At 37.3% G+C, this 14803-nt stretch overlaps 1 protein-coding gene across 1 annotated transcript in view; it reads right to left on the bottom strand.

Annotated features, from left to right (window-relative positions):
* The window catches only part of acad11 (acyl-CoA dehydrogenase family, member 11), a 63906-nt gene that overhangs the window by 4667 nt on the left and 44436 nt on the right, over positions 1-14803 (bottom strand). The window contains exons 14-17 of the mRNA XM_066678065.1: positions 5026-5095; positions 2104-2189; positions 1299-1370; positions 696-850 (exon numbers count right to left, since the gene is read on the bottom strand). Coding sequence (XP_066534162.1) covers positions 696-850; positions 1299-1370; positions 2104-2189; positions 5026-5095 — 383 coding nt within the window. The remainder of the gene's footprint in view (positions 1-695; positions 851-1298; positions 1371-2103; positions 2190-5025; positions 5096-14803) is intronic.

The raw sequence follows: 14803 nt of genomic DNA, 5'->3' as shown, positions 1-14803 counted from the left end.
TGGGAATAAATGGGTGTCAGTGGTCTGACATCTTGGCTATAACTGAAGAGGTCAAGAGCTTGACACCAACTATTGTAGTTGGCTGAGGCTGTTGCTGTATTTGGCTAATGTTGTTATTAGTGGATTCAGCTGAATGACAAACTGCATTATCATTATGTATGAGAGGTGTCTTATTTCTGTTTAAAAAAGAAACAATTAGGTCACTTTGGAAAAACAATGATGAAATACACCACAGCGGCCTTCTTATGAGTCTGTTGTTTTTTAATAATATACAGTTAGTTCTGACTATTCTATCTGACTTGAAGATATTTTACTTGTATTGTTACATCCAGTAAGGCACCATTTACCATTCTTGTATCATTTTGCTGACCAATGGTTGCTAAGCAATTGAAGTTAATTCTTCGAATGCAGTACTGATTTACTAAATAATTAATTTACATATTTAGATATGGCCATTTTAATGATGTTTACAGAATTTTACAGAAATTCAGCAGCAACAGTACATTAGCCTATGCTACAGTTTACACATTGAAATCAGCATTTCTATTGCCCCCTTTGATTAATAAAGGCATATTTTATGTCTTTGTCAGACTTTGCCATGTTTTGCAGCTAGTGTGGACAGTTGTTAGCCATCTAAATCTGTGAGGAAAAAGATCCTAATATCACTGTTGTTCTGAAGCGTAATAATCACTTACATGTTGGTACAGTCTCTTCCCAAAGGTTTGTCTGATGGCAGATCTTTGGCAGAGCAGCTCCAGAGCGTGTTCAGCCAGTCCCACAGCTCTCATGCAGTGATGCAGGCGTCCAGGACCTAGTCGACCCTGAGCTATCTCAAAACCTCGACCTTCACCTGTAAGATAAAAAGAAAATGACTAAAAAGCATGTTTAAAAAAATGTTTTCTGTAACATAAAAACAACCTGGTAGTTTATACATGAACAAAATGATAGTAATATAATGATATTACTCCACAACTTAAAGGTTTCCTTTAAAACGCCAATAAAATAAAATATAAATGTATTTACATTCAAATAAAATAAAATATAAAGAAAAAACATACATATATCTGTAGGATACCTACAGGATGGCCCCAGTCATTTGCAGGGAGACACACACTCACACCTATGGACACTTTTTGAGTAGCCAATTCACCTACAGATGTGTGTTTTTGGACTCTGGGACGAAACCATCATTTCATCTGGGGAGCACCCAGATGAAATCCATGTGGACATGGGGCGAACACTCCATAATATTTCATTACTTTTTACTTTCTGTGTGTATGAAAGTGTGTATATTTCACCTAGAATTATGTTGGAAGCAGGAACGCGCACGTTGTCAAAGTAAATCTCAAAATGGCCACCATGGTTAGCGTCTGTGAAGATGAAACAAACAGGGAGATAAACAACTCACACTCAACTGAGTACTTTAGCACACACATATAGACACTGTGTAATACACACATCCAGGGGATTCCTGGAAAATTCATGCCACTATAAGGAGATAACTGTCAATATAGAGGTCAATTGGTAGAAGAGAAGCAGGCTGAAAGTGTTAAACTTATGAAAACAGAACAGCAGTTCAATCCCTGGGAGATGCCTAAAGTCTCAGCCAAATCCTGAGTTTATGGCAGAATGGAAAAAAACTACTGGATTTCTACACTCTTTTTAAAGTCTAATTTTATGTTTTTAAATAGTTTTTAAATATTTCATTATATATTTTTCTAAATAACCAGGACACAGGGAATCAGTCACACATAGTACTACTGTTCAGAAGCATAAGTATTCTTTTCGACAGCTAATGTGCCACCTTGTAAAAAATAAACTGTAGCCTTCTACACATGTGGATTACATGCCAGCTGCAGATTCAGGACATGCATCTAAAAATAACAAATGCACAGCAACATAAACAATTTCAAGTGAAATATGGGTTAATGCCATTTTATGCCTGTGGTCCTTTTTAATGTTATATTTATTCATGTTTAATGTTTGTGGTTGTTTAACTATTATGAACGAGTTCTACCCAGGCTTTAGACATTGTCTGAAGCTATAATACCTCTAAAGTTATGGACATTTTATGAGACTTTACAAAAAAAATAAAAATTTCACCGTCATCTCCAAACACAGTGAGCGCTCGGATCTTCTGCACTCCAGGCGTGTCCATAGGAACCAGAATCATACTGTGCTGACCATGCCTGTACCAAGCACACAAGAGCACTAAATATCAACATACAGAAAAAAATGCACTTGAACACAGACCTCTCTTAATTATCATGCGTGAAACACACAAAAAAATATATAAACAGTGAGTACATAATTGATTTTATATACATTTTGATCACCTCCCATCAAATAACATAACAAAAGTTCCCAGAAAATAATATATTCGAAATATAATATACACTCTCTCCTTAGCTCGTCTTCCATTATTTCTCAGCATTTCTCTGTGTGTGTGTGTGTGTGTGTTTGTGCATGTTCTGCGCATGCATGTGCAAGCACAATCTGTTGTATGGTCACTTATTTTTTTTTTTTTTTTTTTGAGAGGTTTGTAGTCTAATTATTTATTTTTTAAATGTTGCGCTAAAATAATGTTAAGGGCCTTGCTAAAGGAACATGCAACTCACTGACACAGTGTGGTGTTCCCAAGCTGGGAACTGAACCCTTGTCTGCTCTCTGGATGAATTAGAAAGCATCAATGCCTAATTCAATAAACAATCCTATGACGACCTATCTTTTCTTTAGTGGTGTGTCAAAGAAACAGAGAACATTAAAGAGAAAAGATTTAATTTAAAAACATAGCATAGCTGCAGTTGACAGAAGAACAGTAATAAGGTGTGTGTTATCTGTTAGAAGACTGTGGGTTACGTTGCTGGGTGGAGATGTTATTGAATCTGATGTTTAAAGTACAGCACTCTCTCCCACTCACACCCTCATCCACACCCACACACAAATCAATCAACACACCTTAAACATACTTTCACACACTCTTTTGTCGCATAGCACATTAATCTTAAAGTATTTTAAGATAACATTTTTGAATTCAGATACAATTTTAACTGATGAGTTTAACTCCTCTCTGTAAGAGCAAGGAAAAGAAGGAAACTATTTTTCTCTAGACATTTTATTGTTTTGTTTGTTTATTTGTTTTTATATATATATAAAATACATTATAAAATATTTCAATTATATTCATATTTTTCAGTTGATTGCATTGGAACACACTTTGAGGAAAACATCCAATTCTGATACTCAAATTCCAGCTCAGTTGCAATTCTCAGGAGCCCCCATTATGTATCTTAAAGCCAAGGAACTCGTTATAATACCTGTCGATTTTCAAATTCATTTATTAAGAAAATATTGTCTCTGCACTCATTGAAACATCTTGAAACTGCATTCTCAAGGTTTCAAAGGGTTAACGCCTGTCCAAATATCCTCCATGTTTATATGCCTCTAACTCTTTTGTTCTTACGCTATACTTTGCTTAAATACCGGTAGTCTTTGGATTAACCTTGGCTTTAGCTGCTTTGCACAAGAATGCAGTGACTGTGAAATGTGATTACAATTTTTGCCAAGCTCCCTGACCACTGGCCTGCTACACGGCATACAAATATTTTTGCTTTGCTTTTCTGTTCTGCCTTAGATCACGCCTTCCTTATAATTACACTCTGTATTATTTTCCCTTGGCTCGTTTTACACCAACACCGTTATCTATCAATGGTCTGAAACAGAAGCCATTTTGTAAATTCAGCCTGGGTGGGGTTCAACTAGGAAAAATACAACACTACATTTGTGATCCTAACAGATCTCTCCAGAGCTTGGCTGGAAAACTAAAAATTCGCCCTTTCTATGAATTCAGATCGATCTCTAAAGCTGGGAATCAGCATACATAAAAATTTAAATCAAGATATAAACCCAACTAATGATTTGTCATGTAGGACGAGCTTCAAGCCAGGCGTATACCTTAAAGAACCAAGTAAAGCTCATCTACTGCTGAACATGCTATTCATAGAAAAAAGATATTTTTACATATACCAGAACCACAACAAGCCATTGGTCAGTGTAGTGATGTGAGTAACTGTAGTGCTCATTTTCAAATGGGTAAGTGGGTATTATGCCTTGCAAACTACATTCATCTACATCTGAAAATGGTTAGAACCGTATGTCAGTCTGAATAAAAATGTCTACAAAGCAAAGGATGTATGTGGTGTTTAAGATCGTTCACAGTAGTGGTCATAAAACAGCACGAAGGATATTAGGATCTCTGTACCATGAGCAACACAACCCCCATCAAACAAAATCAAACCACCACACTATTCTACACAAAAGAGGCATTATTTTTTGAAAGAAGTATCATTTAGCTTTTCATTTTTTTATCCATTCATTAATACATTTATTACATTTGAGCCAAAATATCACCCAATTCAGTTCTTAAACATTCATTGGAGTGAATGGCACTGAATGATGTGGAAGAGGAAGGGCCAACGTATCCACACCGAGAGAGCAAACCAGTTCTTTACTGTCTTGGACTCCTAAACACTCCTGAACTTTAGGATGGCACTAACCACATTAAAATAAGACTCTCGCCTCGAAGTCCACAACAGGTCAGGGCTAAAGACTGGAACTGTGTTTAGAGCCGGTTGAGTGAAAGGAATGCAGACAGTCCGACCTCTAAACTGACCACAGCTTCTGCGCTCAGCTGGAGGCTCCATTTGTGTTTGTCTGTGACTGTTTCCTTTCCCTGTCCCATAAAGAGGAATCCGAGTGGAATTTCTTTCTGGATCTGCCAGGCTGGGTCAAATTAGCTTGATGCTAACATACACACAATTTTCTGTTAACCATAGCACATTACAGAAATCCAGTGCCAACCCTTCACTTCCTCCTAAACACTGTGCCACGATACACTCACACACACACACACACACACACACACACACACACACACACACACAGATACAAACACAGACACCCACACACTTTTAACAGTAAATCATATAGGGAGTACAGTGTTAATGAGGTAAATCAGATTAATACCTGTTGTTTGGGTTGGGTGTTTTGCTCTTGCACATCACCACAGCGATCTTGCACATTGGATTGCCTGCTCCTAGAGAGAAAAACAAACAAACAAACAAAAAAAATCTGTTGATGAATTTATAATTTACTCGGAAACTAAGATGTTCTGTGTTTGTTTGAATGACTTAAAGGGCACATAACCTACATTTGTCATGTACAGCACTTGTACAGTATTGTGCAGTTAGAAGCCAACCTTGTCAAGTTAAAACAGCCTTTTTTTTCATTTGTATTTTCAGTGTAAATTAAAAAATAATGATAAAAAATTTTTGAATATATATTAAGCAGAAAATACATTCAACAGAAATCTAACTAAAATGTACCCTCAAATGTCTAAGTATTTATTGCATTTTAATTTATTACATTTTCCAAAAATGGAAGTTTTAAAGCAACACTATGTGACTCACTTTCAGAACATTGTCCTGAAATCAGTGGTTATTGGGGGGAGGGCCTTATTGACAATCTCCAAAAGTTCCACAGTGCACTTTCTACAGTGCTGAGTCCAAAGTACCAAATGTCAGAGTCTATTCTCCCTATTACAGGTCATTAAAGTAAAAAGTATGGCAATCTGGACTAAAATTGAAAAAATAACAATGGCTTCTGAGTACTTCGCAGTAATAAAGTAATATTAACATTTACAAATAAACGTGGAGAAATAATCTGCTCTTTATGCGAGGGACATTAACACACAGTATTTTAGAAAAACTTTGCATATTGCTGTAACTACCCTCACTGATACTGTGCCACTCACGATTTATTCCTGCAAGTAACGCTGTGGAATATAGCTGCTGTTTATGTATCTGTTACTACAGGAAGTGTGGAGTATCAGTATCAGTTGAAGAGTGAATGTTACAATTTGCATAACTGCCTTTAAGAATACACAGCATACACACGCACACACACTCAGTAAATCTGAGTCACCACCTCTTACTCACACATGCTGCTTTAAATCTAAGCACTGAACATGAGGTCTATTTCTGTCTTGTTCCATTTGATGCTTTATTGCCAATTAGCATCTGTTTCAGTTTTATTTACAAATCACTGTTTCAGTCGAATGTTACATCACTTCACTGTGGATAAAGCTGAAGCTGGCTGTTATAATTCGTTTGAGGTTTGTTTGAACTGTTTCCTCAAGCCTCACATTTGAATTTGTTTTTTTTTTTCACTAAGTTTATTTGCTATGGTCCAAGGTTTATGTGACATTGAAGCGTTTTAATTTGTTTCAGTTTCACAAGGCCTTTTTAAAATTACTAGAAAATAAACTTATATCAAATTATATTATAAATTGAAGTTTATAAAATGCTTCCTAAAGTTTAACACAATTCTATTCAACCTATATTTATTCACTCAGTAAATGTGGTAAAATACGCTGCTGGTCTGTGGTTGAATAAGAGCAATAACCACATACTCAGAGCATATGACATCAACATGATAATCTGTCATTAGTGCTCAGACATTAACAAGGATATATAGACAGGTGAATCCAGCTTTTAAAGGCTTTAAGGTAGCGGGATAAAAGAGAAATCTCATATACGTGTGTAATGTTTGTGATTTGCCCTCTAGAGGGAGCTCTTTCTCAGTCTAAACACTAACAACAGCTGTAGAAAGTGGATAATGTGCACTAGTGCACGAATACAGTCCAGCACATGCACAGACACACGTAACCTAACAGACTCGTCATCTCAGACACACAAACTCACAGGTACATATTTAAACAAGCATGTATAGGCACATACACAGACCATATATATATATATATATATATATATATATATATATATATATATATATAATATAACTAATAGAATATCACATTAAGTATATTGCAATATGCTGCAATTATCAAATACATGAGTGTGTCAGGATGCTCACAGCACCCAGCATCACAACCATGTTGTACACACTGCTCTTCACAAGTTAAATTCCTCAATGCATTTGAGCATTTCTCAATGCTGTAAAGTATGTGATTTAACAGAACTGTTTTAAATTCATATCATTGAATTAAACTAAACATTTGAACAATAAAACAGTTTTGAATTAAGTGGAAAAACAAAAACAGTGCATCCAACAAAAAATATTCATACAATGATAAAAAAAAACTCCTTAATAGCATGCTTTAAGCTCCAGTTTTACAGTGCGAATGTAGTATTCGCAGTTTACCGTACATTTGCTGTAACTCTTCTGGCAGGAGGTTTAAATTAGTTAAAAGGTAGTGATGTCAGCTTCTCAGAAGGGATTTCCAGTGAGACACTCAGATGGACAAAATAAATACATGCAAAAACAAAGGATGCATTCATAACAGGCATTCATAACATTCATAGTGAAGTCCTAGGGATGGGAAAAAGTGCCCAAGCTTCTTCCTGTCTTTTCCTGTTTATCATTCCACCCACTAACCAGTAAAATCCACACATTAGATCAACAAGACCGATTAGACGCAGCCAAACCAAAAGCAGGTTCACGCTGCGAGTTTGTGCGTTAAGGATAATTTCCCAAACATCTGTGTGACATGCCAAAGGAGTTTCCTATACAGATAAACACTGTCACATGGGCAAAGCGTCCACTTCAGATCTCTTGGCTATGGCTGTGAGGACAAACTTTAAATAAACTCAAGAAACCCTTTTCAATTAAACAGAGGATAATGTTAGACTCTGAACAATATTGACAGACAGAAATCCACAGAGAGACAGATTTAATTTGTTATGTGATCTTGAAAAAGATGTTGAATACAAATTCTCATTAGACTGAATGTGATATTTCAAAACAGTAGTTAGAAACAATATTTGTGAGCATATTGTAGAGAGGTCAGGGAACCCAGCTCCAGTGTGAATTCTGTTTGGATTAAACACCTTTTATGATTCTCCAAAACATTGTAATTATGGTATAATTACAACAATTTAGTGAATAAATTACTGTGGTGAATATATAATTGCACATGTATTCATTTCTAGAAAGAGATCTCACTTTCTCTTTCTCAGTGTGTGTGTGTATGTGTGTGTGTGTGTGTGTGTCTGCCTGTCTATCTTTCTGTGTACGTAGCAGGTCATTGGAAAAAAGAAAAATTTTCCAGAACTCAACAACAGCGTTAGATGAACTCACCACGGATTTACACACATCTGCTGTCAAATATGAGAGGAATGCACATGCACACACCCTGTCCTTCTCGCAAACTTAACTCGGCACTCTCACATACGTATGACGGAATATATTTCAAGTTAAAACCACCTTCCCAGAAAAAGTGGAACATTTTGTAAAATACAATAAAATAGATGTATTGCCTGAAACTAAATAATAATGAATAAAAAAAGATGGCAAGTTTAAAAAAAGTTTCACCTTGTTTCCCTCTAAAATACAGTGAAATGGAGTATTCATTAAAGGCTCAATCTTTGGAAGCAAAGAGCATTGAGAACATTGAGAGGATTTTCAAATAGTTCATCTTTATTGAAGATTGCCAATAATGTAGGTCCATCACCATCTTCCATAAACATTCTTTCATTATCTGTAAGCACTTATCCAGTTCAGGGTCGCGGTGGGTCCAGAGCCTACCTGGAATCATTGGGCGCAAGGCAGGAATACACCCTGGAGGGGGCGCCAGTCCTTCACAGGGCAACAAATACACTCACACATTCACACCTTCGGACACTTTTGAGTCACCAATCCACCTACCAACGTGTGTTTTTGGACTGTGGGAGGAAACCCATGCAGACACGGGGAGAACACACCAACTCCTCACAGACAGTCACCCGGAGCAGGAATCGAACCCACAACCTCCAGGTCCCTGGAGCTGTGTGACTGCGACACTACCTGCTGCATCACCGTGCCGCCCCTCTTCCATAAACAGTACAATGGAAATATAGAGGAAATTTGGAGAAACTGCAGTCTGTGAAGGACAAAAGCCAGCATTTTTCATAATCTAGAGGTGCATCAGTTCCCACTGTACCATAGAAGGTACAATATATCATATATATATTTATCATTTAAGGTGTCTAAACAACTCCAGATGCCTCTGCTATGAGCAGAGAGAGAGAAAGCCTAGAATACCAGACCGAGACCTGGTTTACCAATTTACTGACACTAGTGCTTCATAAACACAGACTGATTTCAGCATAAATAAGACTCTAGATCTAGCAAATGGGGAGGACACAACCTCAACATTTAATAAAAAAGTGTTTTTAGGTTAAAATCATGAGCGTCAGCTTTCAGTTAAATGGGAGTTAAGTGGGAGACAATATTTCACAGAGATACTCAGATCAGACAAAACATGTGTTCAAATACTGATAATCCAAAAAGTGTGTTGTTAATTAACACATCCTTTATGAGCGTGTGTTATGAAAAGCAGCTGTGTATTGGTTTGCTCAGCAGGGATGCACACAGCAAACACACACCATGATTACAATGATGCAACAGAGGACAAACTCAATCTGACTGATTGACTGACTGCTACACTTATAATCAGCGCGTATCAAACACTATTTTCAAATTTACTTAAGTGATTTTGATTCAAATCTTTCAATCATTTTTCTTAACGCACTTGATTAATGAGTTTTCCACACCTCAAGGGCCTATTGTTTTTGCACAACTTAACTTCTACATGTGCAGAGGTCAATTTAATGAGAGGGTTTGGCACCATACAGTAATATCAATTATTAAACTCTAGTTGTGTCTAGTTGGCTGTTCTTACTGACTAACAGGCTTAGAGCATGGACATCCTCTGTAATTTAATGAACAGGTGGTTCCTATTGCCATTGATTTGTTTCACAATACATTTTTGCTCGATAACAACTATGAGCTTTGATAGAATTCAATAAATGTTTGTTTCTATTCCCTGTAAACACCACCAACAGAAGCAGCCATGCAGCACACTATTGAACAATGTTGTTTTCCTGGCTCTTGATTTTCTTTTTTTATTGACTTGACACCCCAGGTCAGGCAGCTTCTCTTGACAGCAAGCATTCAAGACATTTATTGCAACAGGACTGGCATTCTACTTTCCCCACTGTTACACGGCTTCTAATGGGTTCAGTGCAAAACATTAACAGTTCAGTTTTGTATTGGGAGTGTTTTATATTTATCTTCATAATATAACTTTTTTCTACTTCTTTAAATTCCTGAGGCGGAAATGCCCTTCCAATGTTTTCATCACAAAAGACACATACGATAAATATTTGATGGTAATAAAATGTTAATTTAAAGTAAATATTTAGAATTTATTATTGTCTGGGGAATTTATTAATTAATTCATTCATTATCTGTAAGTGCGTATCCAGTTCATGGTCGCGGTGGGTCCAGAGCCTACCTGGAATCATTGGGCACAAGGCGGGAATACACCCTGGAGGGGGCTCCAGTCCTTCACAGGGCAACACACATACATTCACTCACACCTACGGACACTTTTGAGTCGCCAATCCACCTACCAACGTGTGTTTTTTGACTGTGGGAGGAAACCGGAGCACCCGGAGGAAACCGGAGCACCCGGAGGAAACCCACGCGGACACTGGGAGAACACACCAACTCCTCATAGACAGTCACCCGGAGCGGGAATCAAACCCACAACCTCCAGGCCCCTGGAGCTGTGTGACTGCGACACTACCTGCTGCTCCACCCTGGGGAATTTAATCAAAATAATTGACATCGTTCCAGGATGTAAATTATTTCCTTGTGGATTTCAGTAATCCGCACGTACAGTGTGCATGTATTTTATATTCTGATAATAAAAAATATTGTATATATTGTATGGAAATGAAGCTGGTGTATTTGGTTTGCATTTTTTAAAAAACATCCCTTTTACTGTAACATTTGAAAATTTTATATCGTGATACATTTTCAAATTGATTAATAAAAACATTTCATCAAAATGTTATAAACGTTTTGACCATATCGCCCAGATCTAGCTGTGATTTTCTTCACATTTGTTTTTACTAAAGCTCAAGCATCGCCATCATTATATGTGCACTTTCAACTACAATTTCCAGCCCTGTTTTTTTAACTTTCAAACAGATCTAAACACAGTTGTCTCTTTAGTCACCGTTCCTATTGAGACACTGTTTGGGATAGCTATTTTAGGATGCAGCTCCTGCTCTTCTTCCAGTAAATAACTACCTTTCAAAGTCACTTAGGCTTTGTTTGCACCGCATGAAAAAACAGGTTTGTTTCTAAATTCTGATTTTCAGACTGTTCACACTGCAGTTTACCCAATCTGAATTTTAGGGTCAGACTGCAGTTCCAATCGCTGTTGTAGCCACATTGATTGCCATGGTAACAATGCAGGCCTGAGAATGCTGAGAGTGCCCAAATGATACGTTACTTCTGCTTTGACTAGTCAAAATAAGTCTACAGAAACATGTTCCAGATTTGTAACATCCTACAAATGTAACTGGAATATGATCTGAGCTGCCAGTATGAACAAGGCTTTGATACTTTCCTCTTAGCACCATCATAAAAAAATTTAGTTCAGCTGTTATTTTTATTTATTTATTATTTATTTATTTTTTAGGCCACAAATTGTAGCAGATGTATTGTACCCACACACACACAGTATTTAAAGCTTTGTACAGTATAATTTAATATACGGTTTACATACTGTATTCACTGCAAAACACAACCTTCATGCACCCAAACACACCCACACACACCCACAATCAGAAAGCTTCCCTCAATTCTGGAAAGACCTGTGGCTTTCCTGGGTATAACTGTGTTAGCATGTGTTTTGGTAACAGTACTTACATAACTAGCCATTCCAATGAAAACCCACAAACACACACATTTGTGTAGTTCCAAGGGTGTGATTCTAAAAGCAAGCCCCATCATGCCTGCTATGCCACCAAAAAAAAAACAACAAATGCACAAAACAGCCAGATGCCTAAGGGTACGTTGCATTCCAAAAACACAAACAGATCCTGGCACTGGGCCTTTCAATACACACTAATGACCGGATTATTGCAGACAAGGTGCACTCAGGAATTACACACAACAGAGGAAATCAGCTTCAATCAGAAAAACCATCAAAGTTTCAGGATTTTTGTCCAAGTCCTGGAAACAGGAGAGTTTACAGTAAATGCACAAGTTTAATATTTCATCATCTTACCATACATGGAAAAACCAGTAAGAAAATCTCCAATGCCACTTGGCACGTATGTAATCATGACACTGGTAGAGTTGAAGAGTTGAAATGCAACGTTAACCCTTGGAAGCCACTATTATCTCTGCCGCATATAGGGGAGGGGATTATTGTGTAATTAAACATTGTAATACATATATGATGTCCAGGAAAATGTGTATGAAATCAATCAAATTAAAAATGAAAATTGCACTGCACCTCCAGTATTCCTGGAGATCGAACCTGGTGGTGTAAGCTTCAGACCCATCATCTGGGGATGATCGGTTAGATCTACAGAATGCTTCATCTAGGGGTGGCCAATCCATAGCTCACAAGCCACATGCGGCTATTTCCCGTACAAATAAAGAAAATATTGCTATATATTTGTTGTGTCCGTGTACCTTTGAGCCAGTCAATATACATTTAGAACTGGGAAAATTCTGTCTGTTTTATGGGCAGGGCAGCTCGATCCATGTTCAATTTTACCTTTTTCCACTGCTCTCTTTCTGCTCTGTTTCTCAGCTGGACAGGTCTACTGTGAACCACACTCTAAAATCATTTTTGCACACAGCAAAAGAAGCCTCTGCTGCTGTATCTGTGTCATTGGACTCTAGAGAAGAAAGAGGGTATTCCTTTAGGAATGTGAGGAGGGAGTAAAGGTTAGATTCTTCAGACCTCTGGAACTGAAACTCATATTTGTGGAAATACTTAGCTGGAGGCTCCTGGTAATAATTTTTTTGGCATTTTGTTTTTTTTATCCCCTTGCTTTTTGTGTTCGATACGTTGCTACACCAGGCTTCAGCCATCCAAGGTATAATTTAAAAAGCCATCCATATACGCATAATTGGTTTCATTTCCTCTGAGTGGGCAGGATCTCCCCCTATCATTCATTGCATTGCTAGATAGCACAAGCATTTCTTGGCTGGGCAGATGTGGACATTTAGTGCTTATTTTTTTCCCTCCAAGAATGCTAAGTGTCCTTGGGTGACAAGGTGTGGTAGTTGGCTTTGCATCAACTGGAGGAGACATATGCTTGTGGTCACGCACAAAAGCTGGTAACATGGTGTGTTTAGGTAAATCTTGTTGGAAATCAATGAATGAATTGTGGAGAATATTGGGTTAAAAAAAGAATAGGATTGGACTAGAATATGACATGAAAAATGAAAGTTGTTTAACTGTGAGATTTTCAGTGGAAATTAAAGCAAACATAGGAAGTAGGCAATTCTGAGTGGTTTTCAATGTTATTTGTGGGTTATCCTGTAGCCATGGTGACTACCTCACACAGTCATGCCATACTTTCATTAAAGTCACAGTGGTTGGACGTGGAAAGTTTCTCTACATATTTTCCAATGTCACCAGCTTTGAATGGACTGTAAATCTGGTGAATCTGGTGAATGCTAAATGGCAACGCTTCATTTTCAGATTCCAAACTTGATGCTTTGTAGACGCTCATATTGTTTTTCACATTAAACTTAACAGCTACAAAATACATCTTCAGGAAAACATTTTCTGTTAGACCCAATTTAAAGAGAGGATATACATGCTGTTTGATATACAGTACACTTGGGACATTATTTTCCAACAGTTATCACAATTATGGGATCTTAAACATCATCAAAATTGCATGTATGGTCAAATACCACAAGGATCTAACAGCACAGCAACATTCTCTCCCTGTATAAACAGCCCTGTTCAGAATGACTTGTTTTTAACTGAGTTCAATGCGAGAGTGAAAAGCTCAGATTTTTAGCAATTTTCACTTTGTTCACTTTCTTCTCTGTCCTTGTTTTCACCACACGTAATCAGTACTCTTATTTCTTCTTGCATGATGTGTTTGTTTTGCTCCATTTAACCTCGTCTTTGCACTCTCACATAAACGGGTTCAGTGCTGTGATTGGAGGGACAAGGACAAGAAGCCAGGAGAGATCTAAAATCTCTCAACTCTATATAAGATGCTGCATAAAGTCAGAATGGCCCATTCTATCCCACTAAGTTTAATACTTGTGATGAAAATAAATAAATTAATTAATTAATTAAAAAAGGATAGTTTGGTTGTTTTATTTCACATTTTGTTTGTTGGAGGCTCTAGATACCACATGAACTTTGTAACGCATTGAAAAATGTTTCATAACGTATCCTTTAAACTATGCTTGACCTTAAGCTTAAAAGGAGTTCCACCAACAGTTTTTAAGTAACAGTTTCTAAAATTAAGTGCAAGACACGTGCACCTCCTTACCTCCTTTTGACCACTTGTTCATACATGACAGTGTTTTAATATTCTGTGGGTTGAAGTTCCATGTTTAGAAATCATTACAAGGGTGTGGTGTGTGACAAAGGCACATAAAAAGGATTCAGTCCTGTGACTCAGGCTGAGAGAAAGAGAGTGAGAGAGAGAGAGAGAGAGAGAGAGAGAGAGAGAGAGAGAGAGAGAGAAAGAAATGGACAGAGACAGATGAAGCAAGAAAGAAGTAAAAAAATAACTATTTAGAAGAGAGAGAGAGAGAGAGAGAGAGAGAGAGAGCGCATGAGCGAGCGAGGTAGACTTGGCTCAATACACTGCCCTGTATAAAGCTCCATAGACTGAAATCCAGCTACTGTTCATTCACCAACTCCGCTCTGATACACCTTTATGAATATTACATATAAAGA

The sequence above is a fragment of the Hoplias malabaricus genome, chromosome 1 (assembly GCF_029633855.1).
Source record: "Hoplias malabaricus isolate fHopMal1 chromosome 1, fHopMal1.hap1, whole genome shotgun sequence".
Taxonomy (NCBI): Eukaryota; Metazoa; Chordata; class Actinopteri; order Characiformes; family Erythrinidae; genus Hoplias; species Hoplias malabaricus.
This window is presented reverse-complemented; position numbering and strand designations above follow the sequence as displayed.